Source organism: Helicoverpa zea, chromosome 11 (genome assembly GCF_022581195.2).
Source record: "Helicoverpa zea isolate HzStark_Cry1AcR chromosome 11, ilHelZeax1.1, whole genome shotgun sequence".
NCBI lineage: Eukaryota > Metazoa > Arthropoda > Insecta > Lepidoptera > Noctuidae > Helicoverpa > Helicoverpa zea.
Window position 1 is genome coordinate 9,706,032 of NC_061462.1, and position 24,579 is coordinate 9,730,610.

Consider the following 24,579-nt stretch of genomic DNA (forward strand, 5'->3'; position numbering starts at 1 on the left):
CGGCACACAGTGCGCAGGCGGTTGGTTAGCGTGTGCTTACAGGCGGCGTGGCCGCGTGCCGCATGAGGTGGCGCGGCCGCTGCGGCCTCTGGCGGGCGCGCAGCTCGGGCGGCAGCACCACTACATCGCCCACAGCTAAAGGTTCCACCTTCTTGGGAGCGGTCACTGCGCTAGTGGCGTCGCTTATCTCCTTATCGCCAATTCGTCCGTACATTTCATCTAAATGGGCGTACTTCATTATGAGTCCTTGAATTTCTTTTCGCCTTGTTTCCCGTTCGCTGAGTACCCGGTCTCCGACTGGGGTCTTGTCGTCGTCTTCATCACTCGATGGAAAATATATTTGTTTCTGGCGACCTACTTCTCTCACCGGTGAAGCAACCGGTGTTTTGGTTGTCTTTAACTTTGTACTTGTGCCATTGGTAGTTTGTTGGGGTGGTGAGATTAGATCCCGAGCCGCTGGGTGTATGTTTATATCTATAGGACGCAATGATAATTTGCCCATTTTCCGGTCATTGTTTTCGCTTTTTTCCGCTCTTAAAGACCTCCTCTGATGTCTCCGATACACACTATCTCTGTCTTTGCCATAATAAGGGCGATCTTTTAATGGAATGTCAAATCCATTTTTGTACTCTTCTTTTTGTTTATGACTAGAAGACAATCGCCGGTCTGCAGTATTCCTGTATGGGGTTTTGTCCCTTATTTTCTCATGAGAATAATTGTTTCTTTTGAACGAGTTTTCACCAAAAACTGCAGTCGTTAAGCTTCTCATTAATCCCCGTGATAAAGTCGGTTCAGGCTCTAATGTTTTGTCACGGTCTTCCTTTTCTTTCCTTGCTCTTTCTTTTTTCTGAACTGCTATTCTATCTAACACTGAGGAGTACTTATCTTCCAAACGACTTCGTGTACTACCTAATAAAATGCTATCAATGTTATTGTTGGGCTCTTTCAGAGGGTACCGTTTAGTGAACGGCGATGATTTATTATCTTTCAAGTGAGCTCTGCGGAATGAGTCAGTGCGTCCGAGTGCGCTAATCCCGGAGGTAGAATGCAAAGGTGATGTGTCGATGCGCGACTTGGACGCTCCCAGGTAACTCGAGTACGTACGGTCATCGTTCAACTTCCGCGCCGGCGCACCGGACGTTAAAGATGTATACGGTGAGATGTGGCCATTGTTCTCGTATCGCCGTGCATTCGCCAACGCAGAATTTTTGCTTGAAATTAGTTTATCATCGAATCGTGAACGAGCCGCGGTAAGCTTTGGGTCGGAAATAATCTCGGTCTTTTCAGAAGGTCCTCTCCGAGTCAAGCGGTTGATAAAACTGGAGTAACCATCTGACAACAGTTGTGTCACGCTCGTGGTAGAGGACCTGTTATATCGTTGACGGCGGGGACTCGTCGTTGCACTAGCACTTGTGCTCAAACTTGCCATATTGTTTACTCTGGCAGTTTTTTCTTCTAATTTATGACAAACACATTAACCGGGATATATCACATAATAGTCCAAAACCATCATATTTACACCATCAAATCAATTAACGAAACATTGAGGCACCAACGACTTTTCTAGTTTACACGGCTACTTGTTCGCCACCGGACATAAGACTGGTTCTATCTCGAGATCCAGAGCGTACCTAAGCGCGAACGAATTTCAGAAAGATCACTAGCGCAACCGAGTGCGGCCGCCGGTGCCAAGTAATCGTCGTGCACTAAAAATATCGGCAACCCGTGGGAGCGCCCTCCCGCGCACGCCGAGGTGCCCCGCCGAGAACACATTTCTTCGCATTACACTTTACTACGTTTTTTCGTATTATTGAAACGTACATCACATTTCAAAGGCCTATTCTATTAATCTATATTTCACTAAAACAAAGGGTCAATGACCAGTGATATATTTCTAAAAAGAAAGCCAAATTATTTAGTTCCCCGTCACGTCACTACTTTGGCAAGGTAACAATTGACCTTTTTTCTATTTGTGATATATGACTAATGGTTATTTGTTGAACGAAGTTTAGAAATAGGGAATTGCATTTCCCTTCTGATTCAATTGTCTTGGTTTGATTATGAATAATAATATCACCGACAATAGTCTCATCATGGACGTCATCGTGCTAAATATGTTTCAGTGTAAACAAACATTCACACTCATTAAATTTCACACAGGCGTGTTGGTAATCGAGCTTTGTGACATCGCCGAGGTGGAGATGCACACCTTTCTCTGAACAGTGAGGAGCGGAGCCAAGACAGTTCTGTCAATAAGCGGTAGGTAACCAGGTCAGTGGAGCGCGTGCGAGCTGTGAACAATGCCGACGGTGCCCGCGACCGACACGGCCGACACTCACCGCGTGCGCACGCAACACACACAACCTTATCATTTAATACGATGCATTATCGTATAATGTATCCCCCCATAGCCATAGTCTTATTATACGAATTACGTCCAATAATCATCACTTCAGCATGTTATACTACGCGTTATCACCTATATAAGAGAACGAACTGTAGGACGGATGCGGGCGCTACCGGAGTCGAAATGAGATGATAAAGTGACACGGACGAGCTACGTGCTGTCTCACGCTTATCATATCGTAATAACAATATATTTGGTCCCCGTTCGACATCTAAAACTACGCTTATTTAAACCGGAATCTTGATTCATAACGAATGTTTCGTAAGACGTTGTTTTGTGTTCTATCTAAATAAGGGGATAGATGAAGAGCATTCAAATTCGATAATAATTGATGTTTTAATACGCAGCACTACCGTCGTCCGATTGTTTACTGAAATTTCGTGCAGCGGAGTAAACACAAAATGTCTTGCATTCTTTATGTAACTCAGCAAGCCCGCCTCGCCAATGCCAAAGCATGTACCTTCTACTGGTCTGCAATTTTCTACTTTCACTCGTCGGGTAAACATTTTTCAACACTATTAGTAGACGTTATTGCAAACTACCGTATTGCTTCTAATTACTGATCAATATCGGCAAGCGTTTTAAAACTGGTGCATGTATTTTACAGCAACCATACAATTTTTTGTGTTTTTGATGAAGTACAGCATAATAATTATGTTTAAAATGTTAAACATACCCGTGGGTCCCCTTTTTCATCTAGCAGCACAGGATAGTTAAAATTAACGATTTTCTCCAATGCACTTAAGAGACTGAAGGCTTTGATTTTGTGCACGGTGAGATATGTGGTAATAAGTAACAACAAAACTGATGCGACTTGGTCGCCACTAATGAAGCTGTCATAGCACTTGTGCATGGTCAATGCCACATGGGAATTATTATTGGTTAACATTGCGCGTCGGTAGTACGTTACTGAATGACTGACTTACTGGGGAACAGCTGTTTAGGGGTCGTTTGTTATTGGGGTGCAGGTAAAAACAACCCTAACGGGATTGGCCACAGCCGTCGGTCGTTGCCACTACTATAAAGGGTCTTGACAATGCATATCCTACTACGCCAAGTTTGGAGAAGATATTTCTCGAGTAGAATGTGATTGTGTAATGGAATTAACATGGATACGAGTGTATATGAGCTGATTATTTACTGGGTTCATTTATCCAAAATAAAACACTGTCATGGTTAGTAAAATAGCACCTGTTCAAAGATACAAATGACAGTCAAAACGGTACCTAAATTATAACAAATATCGAATGTCACGCGGTGTAACATTTAAAATATGTATTAAAATATTTACTCAAGATAATAATAATGAAATAAAGATAATAATTTTGAATAAAACTTTTTAAACTTCATATCTAATACTATTACATATTCACAGAAATAGAATACGTCACATTAATGTGGAAAATGTTTGCTTACAACTGACCTTGCCAGCTAGCCGGCTGCAAGCACTGTCTACATCGAAAAGGATCTCCGCGACCACAGAGAGCAATTTCGAGACATCGTGCCACTTGCATCCGTGCTCCTTGAGAAACTTCTTATATAGCTCATAAAAGGAACCGAACCGTAAGGGGAGCCGCGTGCGTTCTTGTTTTATAGACAATTCGGCCATAATGCACTTCACTGCACCGCACTGCACTGTGTCGTGTTAGTGTGCACTGATGACGAGCGACGGAGCCGCCAGCGTCGTGGGGCGGGTGGCCAGCCGGCCGGTTGCTACTCTACTGTATAGCGGCGCGCGATACCCCCGTGTCTCCACAATAACGCGGACGATACAGATGACACAAACAAAAAGATAAGTTTTTAACTCAAATATTAGTGTAAAAAGGCTAAACAATGTGTGGTTCGTCCAGCGACCGACACTATAATGCGTGGGGCCACTTCACCATTCGAAGGCATTTAATTAAAGATGGCATGCACAAATGGAGCAAACAATTTCAAGCTTTTGGTATCGGTTTAAACAGGATTGATCCGCGTCCTACTCGTTAACATTGCTGTAGTTCCAGCGACAAAACATGAAGGGAATTTTTGGTATTTGAGTTGTATGTTCTTGAACACACACACAGTTGTTTTTTCCGTTAATGAAACTAAAATTTAAGTATCTGCTGTTTCATTTTCTATAAAAAATGGAAACCTATTTAGGGTTAACATCCTTTTTATCTCTTACTAGATTAAATAATAAATGCTTTTGTTGTTGATAATGTATCTAAGTATTATAATTACCATTGTTACAAAGGGTTTTTGTTTTACAATAGTCGTATACTGCTTCTATCTATGATTAATTAATGTTTAAAAATTCATGTTTTTCATGTCGTTACCATGATGCATATTAAACTAGCACTTGAGTCACAAATGGAGTGAAAATTCATCAGTAACATATACTGCCGTCGTTATTAAGAAAGGCACAACTAACATTTTACAAATGTTGAGAAAATCGAGTTTAAAATATTTTTTGAATTTTGTTAAAAAAAACACGTTTAAAATGTGTTTTTCGAAATTGTGAAAATGTAAAAAAATGTGTTTTTTTGGTATGTACACAACGATAGCGATATTATATTTTAATTTAAATGGATATATTTAATAATTAGCATAATTCTTTTTAACTTAACATAAAAAATAACAAGAAAGGAGCAATATTATGTTGAAAAGGCACATATAACCAAATATGCCTTTTCAATGTTAAATTTTTAGTAAAAATTTAAAATTTTACGATGAAAAGGTAATTTTTTAAAATGAATATATAGGTACAGAAAATATTAGAATTAATTCATAACGCCGATGTCCCTTTTTTATATAACATTTATTAGCGTAGGGGTAAATAGAAAGGGCATAACTGCCAGTTGTGACTTTTCTTTCTACATTAATTGCCAAAATGTTCGTTCCATTAAATATATCGATAGTAAAAAGGTAAGATAAAAGTCACATAATACAATATGCCTTTTTATTGTAATAATATTGTAATAAAACTAAAAGGTGATGTAGTTGTGCCCTTTAAGCTTATGCTATCTCTGTTTATTTTGCAGCTAAAAATTCACAAAAAATCAGGCAGATATGCCTTTTTTTCCTGATTCCGAATATATATATAACTCATTTTGACAAAAAATGTTAGTTGTGCCCTTTTTCGGTAGCACGGCAGTATACCTATATCAACTTGAAAAAATCATGCCTATGTCATCTTGAGTATTAAACATGTAAACATGGTTTGTTTTGAGTCTAACATGAAAACCATTTAGCGAAATAGAATGATTTTAATGAAATTTTGTGAGAAATGCTTTCGAGGGAGAGGGATAGTCAGGCATTGATTAGAATCAGAGACAAAGACATACTTTAAGGCAGGGTTTACAAGTACGTAATTTGGCGAGGTAAAACCGTGCGGGTACGCCGAGCAGCCGTAACCTGAGCGATATCGGCAAGGTCGGCCGGAAGGAATCGGGCATTACCAAATAGATAGGTGGGCAAAACAACGGCCGTACCGCATTTATCAGACCATATCTCGGCCTTTGGCGGCCAGCACGCCACGGCATATAGTATTAATGATACGCGATAGCCTATTCTCTGCCTATGAACTTGACCTCTGACATAGGCGTCAAGCTAAATGCAATTACATAAGTTTATTATATATAAATACGTGACAAACAAGCGTCTATATGTCGCGGTATTAGGAAAATTATAAACGGTATAACAGGGAACTTTCCAAATTACGGATGGCGGATATTACCTAAATCACATTAGGTGATGCAATGTTATCTGAGGTATTATGTCAAATTATATTTTTTCCAGTATACATGCGCTTGGGTTTGTTACATTGCGTTTTACATCCCTCTGGAGTGGGTCGAAAGTGACACATCATGTTTGATATTGGTACTTTCTTATCTAACTTTGTATACGCAGATAAAAGGGCAAAGCGCAATTCTGTTGGTGGTTATCTTTTTCTATTTCGAGGTTTTGTTTTTTTTTTTTTAATAATATTAATGAAAACTACCTCTTGGCAATGAATTTTATTCAGTGTGTTTGGATCGTTTTGGTTTATCCAAAATCTTTTAGCATTTTCCTAGCTCCAGTAATAAAATTACGTTCACAATATCCTTATTTCATATTTACGGCGTTACATTTTTCCTACAATGTATAATATGGACCACGTCTGATTCGATCCGGATTGAACAAGCTACAATTTAGTTTTGGTTTCGCAATTCAAAACAATTGAGAAGCACGCCTCTTGATGAGTGTTCATTAGGCAAACGTATCATGTATGACTCGCGATTTCTACGATCTGTTTATTACAAACTCTTACTGTGACAATTACTCACGTTTGAAATGAAATCGTTTACTATTACAGAAAATTTGACGTAGTTCTAATCACGAGTGACGTGGGTATTTTTTTGTCTTAGGTTTATCAATCGCGAAAGTTCAGTCAATATTTAACTAAATCATGCAGTGTTATCATAACAGAATGCGTGACGGTTGTCTCTCCTAGGTGAAGGTGATCAGCGCGTTACTATTTCTGTGCGCATGCGTCGTTCATGTTTTCTGCGCGAGATTAACTACTCGCGGCGCCATCTATCGATCGCATTTGGAATCACATAGATCGTGCCAGCTGCTGTTACTATTTTAGTACACCATACACATAATTATAACGTTGTTTATTACAGATTAGCAAATTACAAATCATTGTTTTATTCGATGAAAGTTATTTTTACAATTATTACAAGCTTCGTTATGTCTGTGTTCAAAAGGCAATTATCAGTTATATTTTCATACGGAAATCCATGCAGCAGACGTTAAAAACATCTTAAAATCACAAGATAAATTAATATGGAGGATTGGATATAGAAAACAGTTAAAAGGCTACTAATTTACCAATAAGGAAGTTTTTAGCAGGATTTGTAGACAGCTCCTCAATTGTTTGGGAGGATAGTGATAAATTAAATCCTTGACCTAATAATATATGCTAAAATAGATGCACATTGCTCTCAATACACGCGCGCTGGCAGCGCGTGGCGCAGTTACTTTTCGTATAACAAATTTAATTTAACACCAAGTGTAATGCTTTAATATTTGTTAAATCATAAAATGATTTTAAGGCTGACCTCTACTTCTTTAGGTTGCTTTTCTGGTTTGAGCGGTGCGCTGTGTGTTGGTTGCTGTGGCGTGAAGGAGCACGAAGGCTGAGGCTCTAGTACGAGCTGCTGAGTTTTCACAGGTGGCTGGGAGGCAACCTTAGGGCTCTTCTGCAAATCTGACACAATGCCTTCGACATTCTGAACACGTATCTGCGGCGGATGCGCTACATTTGTTTGAGTAACACAAGCTGGTGGTCTTGGAGCCAGCCATGACGTGGGCACCGCAGGTGGAACCAGAGGCGGCTGTTGTGTTATTTTCAAAGTTTGATCATTAACCTTAGAACTATGGTTATGGAGTTGTGGTTCTGGCAATTGCTGATTCGTTTTGTTATGTGACGTTTCTTTTGGTTTATTTGCTTCTACTTCAGGGACAGGTATAATTTTTTTATCAAGTTCTAACGTTTGTGGGATTTGTTCTAATCTTACATTTGTTTTTGGTTGTTCTTTTTGTGCTTTACTGTTTTGAATAGGAGGTACTTGCGTTGGTAGTTGTTCGTGAAATGGAATGGATGGCAATTGGTTTAGAGGTAGATTTGAAGCAGTAGTTGTAGATATAACTGCAGCATTGTGCATATTTTCATTTTCTATTATTGCCACAGCATTACTTGGTTTGGGTAACTCTGGAATAGTCGGCGAAACGTCATCTCTACTTTGGGAGAAATCAGTACTATCACAACAAGAAAGCTCCTCGAGACTTTGAACTAAATCTAGCGCGGACGCCTCGTGATAATCTGTAGAACACGGAGACGTGTCGTCACTTGTATCGTCTGTATCATCAGGTCTCTGTGAACTTTTACTACTTGGAACAAAAGCTAAACTAGATGTCACATCGATAGAAATATCAGCATTCAACGATTCCTCACTTTGAGTAGACGATTTTCTATTACCAGAAGAGTCAATGGCACTAACTTTTGCATCTTCACTAACCACATCGTTCACTGTAACAGTTGACATTGGAACATCAGTTTTTTGTGTATTGGTTTCGTTGTTATTTTTGTCACCTGGTTCATTTGCACTATCCGGATTGTTTTCCTCTGATTTAAAACTGCTGTTGTTAACATAATTCTCCAGTTTAGCTTGTTCGACCACTGGTAAACTCATATACTGTGGTATAGCATAATCTAAATCCGTTAGGGGTGTATAATGAACACCATCTTCCTGTAACGGTGCTTCAAAATTAGGAGAATAATATTCGAAAGCAGCATTTTCATTACAATAAACGGACCAGGGGTCGTTTGAAGGAATTAAAGGCAATCCATCATAATACAGTTCAGGGTTTATATATTCCGGTTTGTAATCCCACGAAGGAACGAACGAATCTTCAAAAGCTAGGTAGTTTTCTGGCAGCATCACCACATTTGGGTTTAATTGCCTTGAATCTAGTGCATACGAACCGTCGTAGAATGGGTTGTTGAGCACAAGCGGGGGAGGCTGTATAGGCGTGCATTCCACTGTCACTTCAGCAAATAATCTGTACTTAGATAAATCAGGTTCAGATCGTCTATGTCGGAAGACACGTGAGTCTATTTCGTGAGCGATATTTGCAGCGTAAATATCCGATACGTCAAAACTATGAGTTCTTCGTAAATAGCTTTCTGGTGGCAACTGATAATCAATTTTTGGGCCGCCTTCGATAAGTTCTACTTCATCATCGTACAATCCTTCGTAAGTTGGCACACCCACGTTGTTTATTTCGTGTAAGGCATCCGCATCGTATGTTTGGCTGGTCGTGCTGGATGCAACTGTGGGGTCACCGTTGTCACATGCAGCATCACTAGGTAGTAATAACACGTGCGGAAGGGCGGGTGGGGGTCCGCAGAACAGGAGGTTATTGGGGGGTGGACGCGGCGGCTGGGCAGCCATGGCTCCGGGGACAGGCCGCCCACAGCCCGACGCGGTGGACTACTATTTCAGCGCGCCAGAGACGCGCCGGGCGGCCGGCTCAGCTTTGCGACTGACTGAAGGCGTTCCGAGTGACGAAGGCGAACACAAATAGAACGGGCGCAAGCGCGAGGAGGTCGCCGTCTCTCGCGCACATCTTCACGGGCGAAGGCGCACGCGCACTCGCAAGCCAAACCCGTCCCGCGTGTAATCCCAAACAGGCACGCTGACGTTTTACGCTTTATTCTGGTTCCGCACGTTGCTTACGATGTACTACATGTATTATGCTAGTGAGGAGAAGACAGGTTTACGGGTGGACACTTTTTGTGGTTTTGGCGAGGTTTGGATATTACGAATCACACCATCCTTTCGCACTTCCTCTAAGTTTAAAAAAGAAACCGTAGGACTCACCTGTTCAGGGGGTGAACGTGGGGAGGACTCGTCGCGGTGATGTCTCCTCCGCCTGTGTGAAGTTGGTGAACGCCGGTGATGTGACCGTTTGGAACGTTCATTTCTCCGCCTCCACGAGTGCTCCGAGCTGTGAAATCATCGATCGGTAGGCTGTAGGGTTAGTGAATAGGACAAGAAAGTGTAACGTATGCAACGAACGTTTAGGTGAGGTCCGTGTGCGTTTATTAAGAGCTTTCTTGGCCGAGGCATTACTAACGTTGGCGAGCGTTTTCCATGAGCAGAATGTGGATCTAACAGCTGTGCGAGGTGGTCAGGTGGCGGCAGGCAGCAAACGCTCAGCAGCGCCCGCACAGCAGCCCACCGCCTCTGACCCGTGCCTAAGTCTTTAACGGTACCCAATTTCTATAATCTCTATTAATTGACCTATTAAATATTCTCTTTAAATGGGTTGTCGATAAGTGCATTTTTCATCGAGTTATGTATAAAGTTTAACTCTAGTAAATTCTGTTACCGCACCCTGCTATTACGTTAACAGTTTAACACAACTAATATCATCGGTAGAGGCTACACAGTCAAGGTCACTTGAACATTTAAAGGTAATCACTTTTTATGCGAGCGTTACTAGCAGCAGTTGACAACACAGATAAAGTTTCTGAGATGTTGACAAAAGGCACTAAACAGTATTTGACTCGTGTGAGCAGCTGTTTGCTGACAGTCGGCGAGGACCCGATCTGAGCTGCGGTCGCCGACACACTGCCAGCGCCGTCAGCTCGCGGTGAACAAGATACAGCGGCTCAAGTAAAGCGACGTACAATCAAGTGTTCATTTCAAAACACCGCCACCGTCACAGCCTAACAAGCGGACAATCAAAACCTCCACGTCATTGGCACAATGTCATCGTCTATGAGAAATCACCGCTCGATTGACGCTTGTATTCTTTGACATAAATAGTACTTAATGGATCATTGCAACTTTATTCTATAAATAAAGGCAAAATCAAACTGAAATCAATCAAAAGCTGATGGAATAATTTAGGATGATCACTTTTATCTAAGGATAACTTACCAGCAGACGCGTAAACTTTGAGGGCTACATACTATGCTTTTATCAACGATTGTTAAACTCGCGCTCTTCTCTCCCATTACGAATAGTACCATTTTAGATTAAACCTAACCTTAAAAACGGCGAACCGAGACCTCACAAACTTGATAAATCCTACAACTTATAACGTGCAACTTATCTCTAGTAAGACCCAATTGAAAATAACATAAGAATGCAGAATGAGGGACGCGGTCTAATAGAATTAAATGAACGTAATTGGTTTACCTAGTCGCAATGGATATACATACGTATACGCACAAGATAATGCAGAAAATACATGTTTGTGTAACTCTACTGCTGTGTATATTTAGATTTCATACGAATACTTTCATACAAAAATTCAGCAACGTTATCATTAGTGACATCTAGCGGCAAACGATCGAACCATGCAGTTGCGAAAGTAAGCTATACGAAATTATTGCGTCGCGTTTGCACACTAGAAAAAATTACGACCAATTATAATTCCTGACATTGTTATCACTATTTCACTCATCATACCAGTAAAATATTTTATGCTTTAAAACAGTAAATAGTTTAAGATCATAAGAACGTCGACAGGAGAAAAATGTTTTAATGATTAAATGTTGTTTTTTTTTTTTTAATTCTTCTGCATACTGCATACTTACTGCTCAATCCAATAATTACCTAATAGGATATTTGTGAAATTTTCTAATTGATAATTTGACGTATTGCAACTAGGTCATTATGTTCTTTGAGTTTTTAATAATTATTATAGTTCGGCCATTCAGAGAATGCGTTCCTGACACGTCGCGATTGAACTGACTGAATTATAACATTCATTGATTATTGATATAATAATGTTGTTTTAATGCTCCTCAATTGTTAAAACGGTAAACAACCAGCAAAAATATTTTTATCGTAACTGCAACGCCATTGCAAAGTTACGTCGTCAGTTCAATCGCGACGTGTCAGGAACGCATTCTCTGAATGGCCGAACTATAATTTCAATATTTCCGGGCAGGACAAAAAGCTAACACGCTCTCCGATCCGATTGTGGTAGAATGTTTCGGCAAAGGACCATCCAAGGGTAGCAAATGCATTTTTTTATGATTGATCGAATTATTTAATATGGTTTCTATTGTTTAATAAATTTTATAAAGGAATTGAGCTATCAAAGATAAAATTCCTTAAACGGTTTGTATCGTTACGAAGCAGGCGCTCTGGCGGCGTGCGCGGGCGTCTCTCATATGTCGCGCTTAATGTCACATTGTTTAGCGCCATACGAGAAGTTGAACTTGAATGCTTGATAGTTTCTAGGCTTTATAGACCTTCACAGTCTCGTATGAAGACCATACATTTAATACTTAGTTTTAATTTTGATTAAGTATAGGGGTTTTTTTTTATGACGAAAAAGTAACATTTCTATATTACAAAATTAAAGTATTATATGGTTTGCCTTTTTTTGTAGGCGGTTAACACAAGGTTATTCATTGCGGACGGAACGATAATGATAGTGAAATTTAATATAAGTTTTATTTATTGTTTAGCGAGGTGTGATCGATTTTTAATTAAGAGCTCATTTTAATATGAGGAAGCACCTACGGAATTTGTTCACGAGCAAACATAATTGGTTAATTGTAAAAATAATCCTTTACATAGGGTAATTTTAGCTACCGACAGAGCATATTTATTCTCGCCTGTACTACACACGCGCGTCTGTGGTTCATCATATTATGAGTTTGAATATATTTTGAAAGAACATCAAGAACTTAGCGATTTCTCGATTCTGTTCAATGTTGCCTAATTAACAGACAACTCTCGACAGATCATCATCCTACCTCAATCTGAATATTTTTTTCAATACATTTTCAACCGTATCACATTAGTGGAAAGTTAATATGGTAAAATTTTACAGCAATTCGGGTATATTGGCTGCTGGCGTCTGTAGAAGAACAGTGTTGTGGTGGTTACAATGTTTGTTTAATCCGAATTGGCTAAGATTTCCTGTGCTACCCTATTCTTGAAATACGCATGCGTACTTTAAGCCATTTCCTTAATAAATGACCATGCCTGAATAATGCATTTGATGTTGAATTCTCAAGCAATGTGATTCTACTTAATAACTTGAAGTTGCAATGGATCGTTACTCTTCATCCTTTCGTCCAATTTTAGGAGAATTACTATTCCCTTTTTAAGAGAATTCTTCTGAATTGAGAATTTGAATTCTACGAGTACTTTCTTATGAACACTTTCTTATGGAATTAAGAAATAATGGTTTCCTGTATTGCATGCTGTGTCAACCAGTGTCGCTTCGATTCGTCGCGAATATCAAATGATTGCACAACGTGTGTCACTTTTATTTAAAGAAGGCACTCGATGGTGGTATCAGTGTTCAACAAAGCGGCGCACGTCACACGACACGGACTCCGTCGTGAATAACAAACACCGGAACATTCACTTTCGATCAACGACATAACATTATAGATTCGAGTCTTCATGTGGCCACTCACAAACTTAAGCTGCTCAGAACCGGCTATTTCATAAAATTCTAAAACCAGTGAAACCTGTATTACACGTCACTGAGTGAAGTCCAAACTTATCTCTCTAATTAATAGCACATTCGTATTTAGCCGTTAAAATTCAACTACTGTCTTTAGCTTTAATTAGTGAAATTCCTTTTTTAGAGTTTCCTTTACTCTGAGCGGGGACCGGCAGTCGAGGGACTCTTTAATTACTATCCGAGGTGGCAGTTGAAGGTGAAAGCGACTTGGGTATAATTCGCGACTTGTGTTGTGTGTTTATGTCTTCACAACGTGTATTTTGGGTTCCGCTCAGCTGTCTCGCGATAATATTACTTGACAATATTGGTAGAAAATTTGTTGAGAAAGTTTGTTTATCTCGTTTACCAAGTAAACATGTTTTTATTTTATGTTTTAAGTTCCCGCTTGTAACAAGTTATGTATTCAGCAGTGCCCTCTGCGTTACAAGACTGACGCAAGGCGCAACAACATTACGGAAATTGTACCAATACACTTGATGAAAAAGCGTTAAAGGGAAACATTAATTTGCAATGCGGTTAACGTTCAAGCAACAACGAACGGTATTCACACAACGGTTCTTTATATTTAGAAATACCCAACACGTGTATCGTATTGAATCATCTCTGTATGTTTACTGTTTCACTGGTATTTCCTTATACTTTGTTTCGTAATTTTACTTTCTTTTAACCTATTAGTTAGGATACGTTAACGCGAGCGGTTTCGGCTTCACTTAATTGTTTTTAAGGTGTGACACTACACAAGTATGGAAATTGGCACAAATGACAAGGCGTCCAAAGGTCAGAGAGGCAACGGAGCACGCAAAATCGCAGCGAGAGTGGAACGCCTCTGGCACAATGACCATAATCGATCGGTCAGCCAGTGCACACTGCGGGCTCGGTTACGAAATCGAAAGCCGAAGTCTGCAACGTGACACGAACAGTGCCCGGTCAAGGATCCACTGCTCGACATTTCGGTGCATATTGTTTTTATCCAATAATCCGACAGCCACCCATATATCGCGAACATTGACCATTTAGGAGACTTGATCTTTTGATTTTCTTTGAAGAGTAATTACTTTAATTATGGTGTTATAATTACACACAGTTACACGGTTTACCGTGTTCGGCCAAAGCGGACACTCGACACACTGACAAGGCCGCGCCGGATGAGCGATTACTGTGAACCATGTCAACGCTGCAGCCACAACTAATCACTCGCCCGCACCACTTTTCGTCAGGTCAATGACAAGCATAAAATACGTCGCTACTGTACGAGCGAAAGCAAAGAATCATTTTTAACGAAAGAATTTAATAAAAAAAATAAGTGGGGCGTAAGACCTAGGAAAGCAAATACGTTACAGACTGGAAACTGACGTTTTTAGGGCCTGATGGCGAGCTAAAAACCACTAAACTTAACTAAATCGAGAAACAAGCGATTAAGTAAAAATTACCATGTCATGTGATAAATATCTTTGAGTTTTTAAGTATAAATTCGCACGATTTCAACTTTGTTGTATTTACTTTAATCAAGAGACCTTTTAACCGACTTCCCAAAAAGAATGAGGCTCTCGATTCGACCGCGAATATCTTTTTGTGTGTTCGTGGATAACTCCGTCATTGATGAACCAATGTTGATGTTTTTATATACATGGGTATGCTACCAAGATGGTCCCTGCGAAATCAAGTGTAACTTTCGAATATCGGTTGATTCTACAAAACTGTGAATGTTTAGACCCGACCTGATGATGGAGACGACAGAGTCAAAGCCAATACACGTCATGTAGCAACTACATCATGTTTAGATTTATTTAATTCACATTGACGAGACTTTTACACCGAAATATAACTTGACAAAGACGCTGTAAAGCAGACACTACAAAACTTTGCAAAGTTTTGTATGTCATTCATCCATACCCACCAATCATATGAATCAAAGATATAGAATCATTTAAAACAATAATGTATGTATAAGAAAGAGGTGCCCATTCATTGAATTCCAAAATAGCTAGTCAGATATTGAACTAACGTGAAATATGATTCACCGAAGTGATGTTTCTTTTTTTTTAAACAACTGCATTGAAGGAATACATTTATTGCCAGTATTCAGTAGATGATGATAATCCAAAAACTGTATATCAGCCACATATGGTTTTGAATAAAGTAATTTATGATAACAGATCTAGTCTAGCATGTAATAAATTAGAAAGTAATAAATCAAACTTTCTTGTGTTTTAGTCTAGCATAAATTAAACCTCATATGGTCCTCTACTAAGATAGTCATGTCCAGAAATAAATATTTATTTTTGATTAGTTAACTTCTACGAAAAATACACGGACTGACGTGAAAGCCGCATTAAACGTTTTGTCATTTATTAGTGTACGTGACCGGGACACTAACGCATAAAGACATTATGAAGCATAAAGACAGACTCACCAAATAGTTATGAAATTGACTAGCTTTTACGACGCACGTTCATGAATGATTGAAAAGTTTCACATGAACAAAATTTTGACAGAAAAAAAGTATTTTTTTAGCAATAAAGCATTTCTTCAATGCTGATGTGTTTTTGATTACTGTAACCATCTTTTCGCTAGTATAGTAGAAAATAGTGTTTGATACAAGAAGATGTCCGCTTCTAGCATTATTCTTTCGTGGTTTAGGTTTGCTATTTGATGTCATTATTGTCAATATAAGTGGCATGGCGACAGTATTCTCAATTTCTAACGCATTTGTAAAAAGTGGTTTAGGAACAATAGATTAAAAGCTTTTCGTGGCCGCAAGTTAGTAACCCAACGCATGTTTAATTTGATCAGTATTGTTTTATCACTACATTTTTAGAAGAAGGAAGGAATCGAAAACAATAAGTTGTAATTACGTCATAACGCCTACCAAGTTGACAAATCCTTTGCGAGCGCATAAACCAGGACAGGACCTTGAAACATTCACTGTGAACGCTAACGAGACGAATCTTTTAAGCTATGGCTACGCCTGGCGCCCACGAATTTGTAGAATGTGTACTTGTTATGTTTGATGTGTTTGAGTTATGATGATACATGACACAAATATCTATTGCACCGACACACATTGAAAAATACTCTTGCGTATTTTCAAACATAATAGCGCAAGTGAAAGAACAGTTATACGACCTGAAAATGATAATTACGAGTCTATGTAAACGTGCTCGAATGGAGGTCGCAGTCAGCTCGACAGTGGCTTCAAAACAAAATTGCTTGTACTTAATGGTTTGTTTTTCTGTTGGTATTATTTTAGAATCTAACATAGTATCCAAATGGCGTTAATGAGCAAAGAGATTAAGCAACCGCTAGCAGGATAGGATAAAGCGCAGCAATGGTGACTCACGGTGAGTTGTGCAATAGTTTTGCACAACCAGTCCTCCGACCCTCGCCACTACTGTCATACTTCTAACGAGTAGATATAATAAAAGCTTTTGGAATCAAATTAATGCCTATTTCCTTTTGTATTTATGATGGTCAGGGTCAGAGAAAACTTGAGTAAAAACAATTGTTACAGAAACAGTTAGCGAATACTCCGTACAGTAATAACGGTACAGCTGTCTACGAAAGACGAACGAATGTCGGACATACCACTAATGATACAGATAAACCTACATTATAAATTTTATGAAATGTGTAAACACTCTGCGTGTCTGATGGATGACATGTGCAAAGTGAAAGGTTGTTCTACGTAATTAATAACATATTTCTACTGATATGAAATAACTGCACTTTGGTAGACTGTTACGTACTTGTACTAGAACATACGAAGAAAGTCAACTGGTTATCATTTATCTAAGCTCAATGTTGACAAATTCTATTCCAAACGTAAAAGCTTGCTCTCGCTGCACTCGGCCGGGCCAGTGGTAAGTCGATGCACTCGAGATGCCGACTAGCGAGTCGTGCGGGCTTTTTTTTCCTATTTATAATCGCATGGTATAAGCTCGCTCCAACGTATTTAGTATAACTTCAATGCGCTCGATGCTCAACACACACGAAACCTTAGGTATTGGGTTTAACGATAACCTATAAGTATGTTGTGATAAGGGAAGGACCGGTTAGTAAGGATTCATCACGTTTGGTGTTGTGGGTACATACGAAACGCTCCACTCGTGCTCGCGCATGTTCTTCTGGAATGCAGCAGACTTCGGTGTCCAGGAATCTACACCTCGGTAGAGAGCGGGTAGTTCAGCTACCTTCACCTCAAGGCGCTCGGCGAGTCTCTGTTCCACGAGCGCCTTGGGACCGCTCGTCAAAGGCCGCTGTTGTTCTTTAGCACTGCGCCGCTCCAAACCAGCGTATCCATTTAATTTCTCTCCATTGCAAGACGTCACGCTTTTGGGGCTATCTATGCTGAGCAATTTGCTTTTAACGGTGTCTACCTTACCGTAATTTTTATATTGTACCGATTCAGTTCCGTTCACTGTTCGCGAATACTTCAAAGAATCGTACGTGTCGCCGTTCAGGCTACTGTATTCGACATTGTTTAAGTTGATGTCTCTATCAACTCGTTTAGTCGCGGCATCGTAACCATTTCGTTTGCTATAGCGTTCCTCGTGGCTTTGTTTGAGGAAGTTATTTTCAAAACTAGTTTTACATTTAGGAACATTATTTAGATAGTCGCTATAACTTAAATCTTTATTGTGTAAACCTTTATCACAGCCCTTTTTAAGTGTTTCTTGAATATCGATACCGTTCCCATTAACACGGCTGTATGTAAAGCTCGCAGGCTGGCTGTCAGTCCTGTTTTCTACAGGCTCTGTCCGTTCGGCATCCTTGCTCTCGAATTCATGTTTGACAAGAGCAACACGCGACATATCGCCGTTGACTCCATTCTTGTACTGTGATTTAGCGGTGAAATCTGCCGCCGTGATACCAGCTCTGCTTTGCTCAGAGGGAACGGTCCACGTGTCGTGCTTCTTCTTCTCACTACTTTTAGAAGACCATGCTTTTGCTAGCGCAGCTTTAAGCGCCTCCCGTCGCTCATGTACGCTAACCCTCGGGTACTCGTGTATAGGAACAATAGCGGGAGCATACAGAGTCGATCGTGGTGTGGCTCGCGTTATGCGGAAACTTCTGAACTCCCTGTTGAACTCCGAACTCAGAGAATAAGCCGGTATTCTCGAAGTCACCATTTTGAGATCAAAATTTCCAGACAAGTCTTAAAACTTATTATTCTTCACAATAAAATTATTTTAGCACAGAGCACACTGAACACATATCGACTCTACCTGTAAAGAATGTGGAAAAATAAAATGTGTTGAAATAATGATAATATTGCAGGGTTCTCCTAATAGTGTGTTATTTTCACGTGCATTCGCTGCAGGTCGTGGACATGTCGGCGGACTGTGGGCCGCGACCTTCGCGGTGGGCGGCGCGGCGGAGCGGCGGGACAACGCACTGGTCAACGAACCGCCCCGTGCGCCACCGACCGCTCAGCTTACCAGCCTGCTTGCATAACGCACTGACGAACAGCTGCCCTACCTTATCTTGCATGCAGTTATACATCGATCACGCCAACCGCACGCACATCATTAAACGTAACAAAAACATCGGACGAGTGCATCGTTAATAATTATGAACATTAGTCAGTGGGATAGAGGAATCTATTAAACGATAGTGATAAGACGTCACTAGATTTGTAGAGCATTTCTGCCGTATATGTGCAACAAGTGTCGCCTTGGTTGGCGTCCCTAATATGGATAGTGGCGTTGCTGCCATATGGCCTGCGACCGACACATCCTAGCCTGTCTCAATTCCAGCTGCATCGATACAAACATATCACTATACAAACAAGTTTTCTGGGGCAACATTGTCTCACTTTTGTAAGTTTATACGGACATTAAGAACACAAGTACGTTATTGAGACACGAATTTGGGTCTTCAAAATGAATGATTTATGACCATTTATTTAGCGTGACTTTTCACTGATCCAACAAACTTAATAATCGCTTCAGAAAATGACAACGATTTGAATGATACTAGAGGCTTTATTATTGAATACAATGCACGAGATAACAACACACTATGTTTATAAACGTATTAATGGGATTTCTTGTTGTGATATTAAGGAAATATATGGAGTAACACTTGTATGATTATTGAATTAGTTCAACACATTTTAGCATAACACTTGTTTGAACCGTGATCACTGAGTATAACCATGTGTACCGTTGAGCAGACGCATTCGGTGGCTGTAACCAACCAAGAGGCATAAAGCCCAGGATATTTAATGCTTGTAATGCAGCCTTTGTGACAACATAAGATACGCGTCGCGTAGGACAGCGGGGATCGGTTGTTGGAAGGCGAGCAGCCACCGGAAGCGAGTGCGTTTCGATAGCGACGGCGGCGGCGGGGCCGGTCCGTGCATACCTTCTCGTTGCGAGCGCGAGAACTGCGTGCGGTGTGCGTGCACCGCTGCGACTAAACTGACTGAAGGGAGGCAACGCGCGGCGGCCCGATGCGAGGACCCCACCGCTACCGCCGCCTCTCTCCTGCGGTCCACCACTAGTGACTCTATCGCGAGAGCATTACGGCCTGAATCGCAGGAGCACTGACCTTCGCTACAACAACGACGAGATGCCGATACACTAGCGACCGGCAGGCCCGAGCGCACGCTTGCATCCGACCGACTGACTGCACTATTCCAGTACAAGTTTATAACAGTTGCCAACCAAACTGTGTGCTATCCGTTATGGTATATATATATATGTATTCATGCTTACCTATATTTATGCTACCAGTAGAAAGACAAAATATAAATAATCTCCTTTTGATAGTAAGAATATGCCTATTCAATTCTCAATGATAAAATGAATAAAGGTAATTTCTGTAGATTGGAAGGTGCCTATTAATTACGCAACAATCATTTACAAAGAAAATACCTAAATCAGGAGAATTATACAATACATTATTACAATAAATATAAAATTTTAATGTTGTTGATCCAACAGCGCGTAACCCGATTTCTCTCGTTAACACAAAAATGTTTTTAGTCATCTGTCTTTTGTTTAGCGACTGCAGCGAGTGATTGTGTCATGAACAGATTAATATTAACTGGAACTATAAACGCAAACCAAATTATTTTCGTTTAATATTTGTATTGATTGGATTGCTAGCCTTGCGTCGTGGAGCATGTGGGATATCTCACCTTAAACGTTTCGTTGCGCTATGCAATATAATTGATAATTACCTGAAACAAAAATGATTTTGTTAATAACGCTTTGGTGAACCTTGGCCATAAAAACGTTACGTTAATTATGATATAAAAACACATTTTAAATGAAATAATAACACATAAATCATGAACACATCAAGCGAACCGGGGTACAGAAGGTCGTGTTGGTTTCGAAACCACTTCAACAAATCAACACAACATTATTATGTATTTGGGCCACTGAAAAATTATAACTTGCTTATAATATTGACTATGTGTAATAAACAGAATGATTGGGGCATTTATTGATTGTTTTTTACAGATGGATAAACGAAGTCAGTTTCCTTACAAAGTTTATCACAGCATTCTTAATGGGGCTAGCAAAAATAATAATGTAGAGGTATGTCCAGCGAATCCTTCAAACTTAAAAATAGCAAGTACTGTATGAGAAAAAGAGTATCACGGTTAAGCAGGCTTCATTAGCTACAAACAAAGTCGGTCATAATTCAAATAAATCACGAAACCTTACAGTGTAATTGTCTCGATAAGCACTACCCTAGCTGGTTCCACGGTTTAAAGTATCTATAGAAATCTCATACACGTTTCTAGATTTAAAAAAATGTTTTTCACAATTCTTCCAGACCTTTTCAATAACCCAATAACTTCGTCGTTCAATATACAATTTCAGGTGTCCGGAAAATAATTTAATGTATTATAAAATAAATAATACACGAGAGGTAATTATGCTGGTTGCCGAATATGGGTGAAAGTTGAAGAGAGTTGATATTGAAAACAAATTGAATTAATAGCCTGTCGAGCTGAACATAAATTATTGCTGCCTACGTTTTATTACTAAGAAATATAAATACAGAGAACATGTTCTAGAGAGTAAATAAAATAATCTGACTTGCACTCTGTTCTTCAAGTCTTTGGCACCGAAAAGAAATTAGCACTAAAGCCGCGTTTGGATTAAAAGCACCAATACGTTGTGAACATATTTATAGTATAATTATAAGTATATACCTATATAAGTATATGTTTAATATTGTGACACGGTCCGTTTAATATTTATTTATGTGTGAAACAAACATGGCCTAGACTGGAACATTATTGCTTATTCAGTGGTGATGTGTGTCACTGCCAACGATTATGCGGTTGTATGATTTCATTCCCCTTAGGGCTTTAAGCTCTGCAACGTTTGCCTGACCTTTATCGCATACTGTAAATAGTTCAACTGAAATAGTTTAGTATACTATACAGTCTACAGGCAGTTCGCGTCATTACGTAGTTGGCTTATCAATATCATACATATTTTTGACATTTATCAACAGAAGACATGACTCAATGCAGACTTTAATTCATGTATTTAGTTTTAGGTTCATTATAATATTTATTTTCCGGAATAACGTATTACTACAAGCGTTATCAGAAATGAATCATCATTTACCTAATTCTAAAAAAAAACTGCGTCATAACTTTTTAAAGTTTTGTGATGTTAATCAATTAAGTAAGACAAAACAAAAGCAGATTTTGTTTGCAAATAAAAATAAAAGTAGTATTCATCAAAGATTTCCTAAATTAAAAATAACCGTTAGGATTTTTCCAGCAACCTACACAATCTTTTATGGTAGGTTCGAGCCCTCAATCAAACATTCTCCGTTACGACCGAGAAAATAACTTGCAAATTGTTGTATGTACACATGTATTTACATATACGCGTCATCAGCAAAAACATTACTCGACCTAGGATTGTAGGCAACCGCGTCACTACACAATTGGTGGCACGTAAATGGCAGCAAAAAATAATGGCACCGGAGGCGGTAGCGAGTAACCGACAAACGGCGAGGTCCAATGACCCAAATGGTTCATTACTAGGCCGGCTAGACTAACTAACGAAAGAAAAATCGGTCGCCATCGGTCGCCGACCATGTCGCTTTTTCTGAGTATATCAAAGAGTAAGAAGCCCCAGTTGATTGCCAATTAGTTTCAATTGGTTTAAACTGATTTCTAGACATTGAACCTCCTAGTTGGAAATAAAAAAATGTAAGCATATACAGCATGTAAGTCCCCATGTGTTGGCATTAACAGCCTCTTTACTCTTTAAAAGGCAAGGGACGTTGAGCTTAGCCATCCCTGCGGTGTATGGAGTGGAGTATTCACAAGAATCAATTCATGAACATAAGGTTGAGTATTTAAAGTGTTGCGATGCTAGCAATGACCACGGCGAATTAAAACGATGCCATAAATGGTGCTACAGCGGAAACCTGATCTACCAGGCACGACTTTAAATCAGACAAAAACCAATCTAAATAGCATACCAAAATACTAACCATAAATATACTTCCTGATGCTATGGGATTGATCGCCTCTTCCTACTTGATTTACGGTAAAGTGTCTAATAACCTTTCAAAAAAAAAACCTATCCATAATTTGTTTATTCAACTAATTTACTTCTGTTTTCAAAGACTAGTTCAGTGAATCTGAATTGACGACATTATACGAAAATTAGAGGCCGACAAGTATTTCAAAAAATAACGCAATAATAAGTGAGTCAAAAGTAACGGTCCTCATTAATCATTGGGGTCAAACAACCAGGTATAACAGAACATTACTCGATACTGATTTGTCATCTTTCAATTAAGTATATCGGTCATTGCAGGTTTTTGTGCCATTTATCAGGTTCCATTAGCAAAGAACAATGTCAGGTTTCGGCCCACCCAATCAACTTTTAAAACTGAATTCTCACGTACACAAAGTTCTTTACTACAACAATTTACATATAAGATACTAACTTCTTATAAAATAGTTAATTGTTATCTAGAACTTTTCCAAAAAAAAATATCATGTTAATAAGTAATTATTTTGTTTATCAAGTTCAGGTTTTTCGTTTGAATAATTTGGTTTTGAGAAGTTCAATGCAAAAGTGGAAAACATAGAAAAGCTTCTGACATTAAACTACACAAAAAACTGTAAGAATTTTCACTGTACATGAAATATTTTTATTGAGCCTAAGTTACTATGGACGTCTGACATTGTTCTTTTCCGGATATTACTTAGTACGTACAGACAGTTCGGTTAATATATTTACTGTCCATTTCAAATGCGCACAAGGAAAACAAAGAGTACTTATTATTACGACTAATTATAAAATAGACTGATATTAAATGCGTCATTTGGATTTTGTATTTCCCCTGCAATTATTATAAAACGGATATTTAGATTTCATGCGAAAGTAGCAAATGGCTATACATATAACCCTAAAGAACATTTTATATAAGTGTGGGATTTATTGTAGACAGCCGGTCTGCACTGCACCTACTAGTGTGATTACATATAAATTACTTCAATAAATCCATATATTTTTATTTAAAATGTCACGAGCCCTACTTTTTACAAGGAAGACTTTTCTACACATGATAAGTATTACAATTTCTTTTTTAAATGGCCACTGAATCCCGAGCTTTTCACTTGAGGCTTCAGGATTTCTACCAATATTAGATAAATAAAAAATCTAATTCAGTTTGCGCTTTAATGAGACCATTGATTAACGAAACAATATCTTCATCAAATCAAAAAAACCGTGTTTTTTCGAAATAAAATAAGGATAATTACTAAAAAAACAATTCATCTAACTCAGCGAATTCCAATTGAGGCGTTTAATTATTTTTTTAATTTTGTATCGTCCAGTAACCAGGACAGGAGAAATCAGTCCGCCGACCTGCATTAAAACACCTTTCCACAAAGACGTACCCGTTGAGCTTCTCGGAAGCACAACAAAGATCCTGTACACGATTGTGACTCACGCATTTGGTACAACCTTCTATCCAGACAAAAATAAACAAAACAAATTGGAGGTAGTCGTTGACCATTCAGTTTCTCGTAAGTCAGACTTAAAAATCATGATGAAAATGTCGCTTCTTATGACGAATCTAACCAGGCTTTAAATAGAATCGTACCTATGGTGCTACCACGGCATCTTCGATCGAAGACT

At 39.1% G+C, this 24,579-nt stretch overlaps 1 protein-coding gene across 8 annotated transcripts in view; it reads right to left on the reverse strand.

Annotated features, from left to right (window-relative positions):
• LOC124634356 (dual specificity protein kinase CLK2) overlaps window positions 1-24,579 on the reverse strand; it is a 55,685-nt gene that overhangs the window by 8,550 nt on the left and 22,556 nt on the right. For 2 of the 8 annotated variants that reach the window (XR_006984847.1, XM_047169905.1), the window contains exon 1: window positions 7,492-9,797. Coding sequence is in view for 7 of the 8 variants with exons in the window: in XM_047169905.1 (XP_047025861.1) it covers window positions 7,492-9,387 (1,896 nt within the window). In the remaining variant the exon portion in view is untranslated. The other 6 variants (XM_047169910.1, XM_047169911.1, XM_047169909.1 and 3 more) reach the window with 5 other exon arrangements.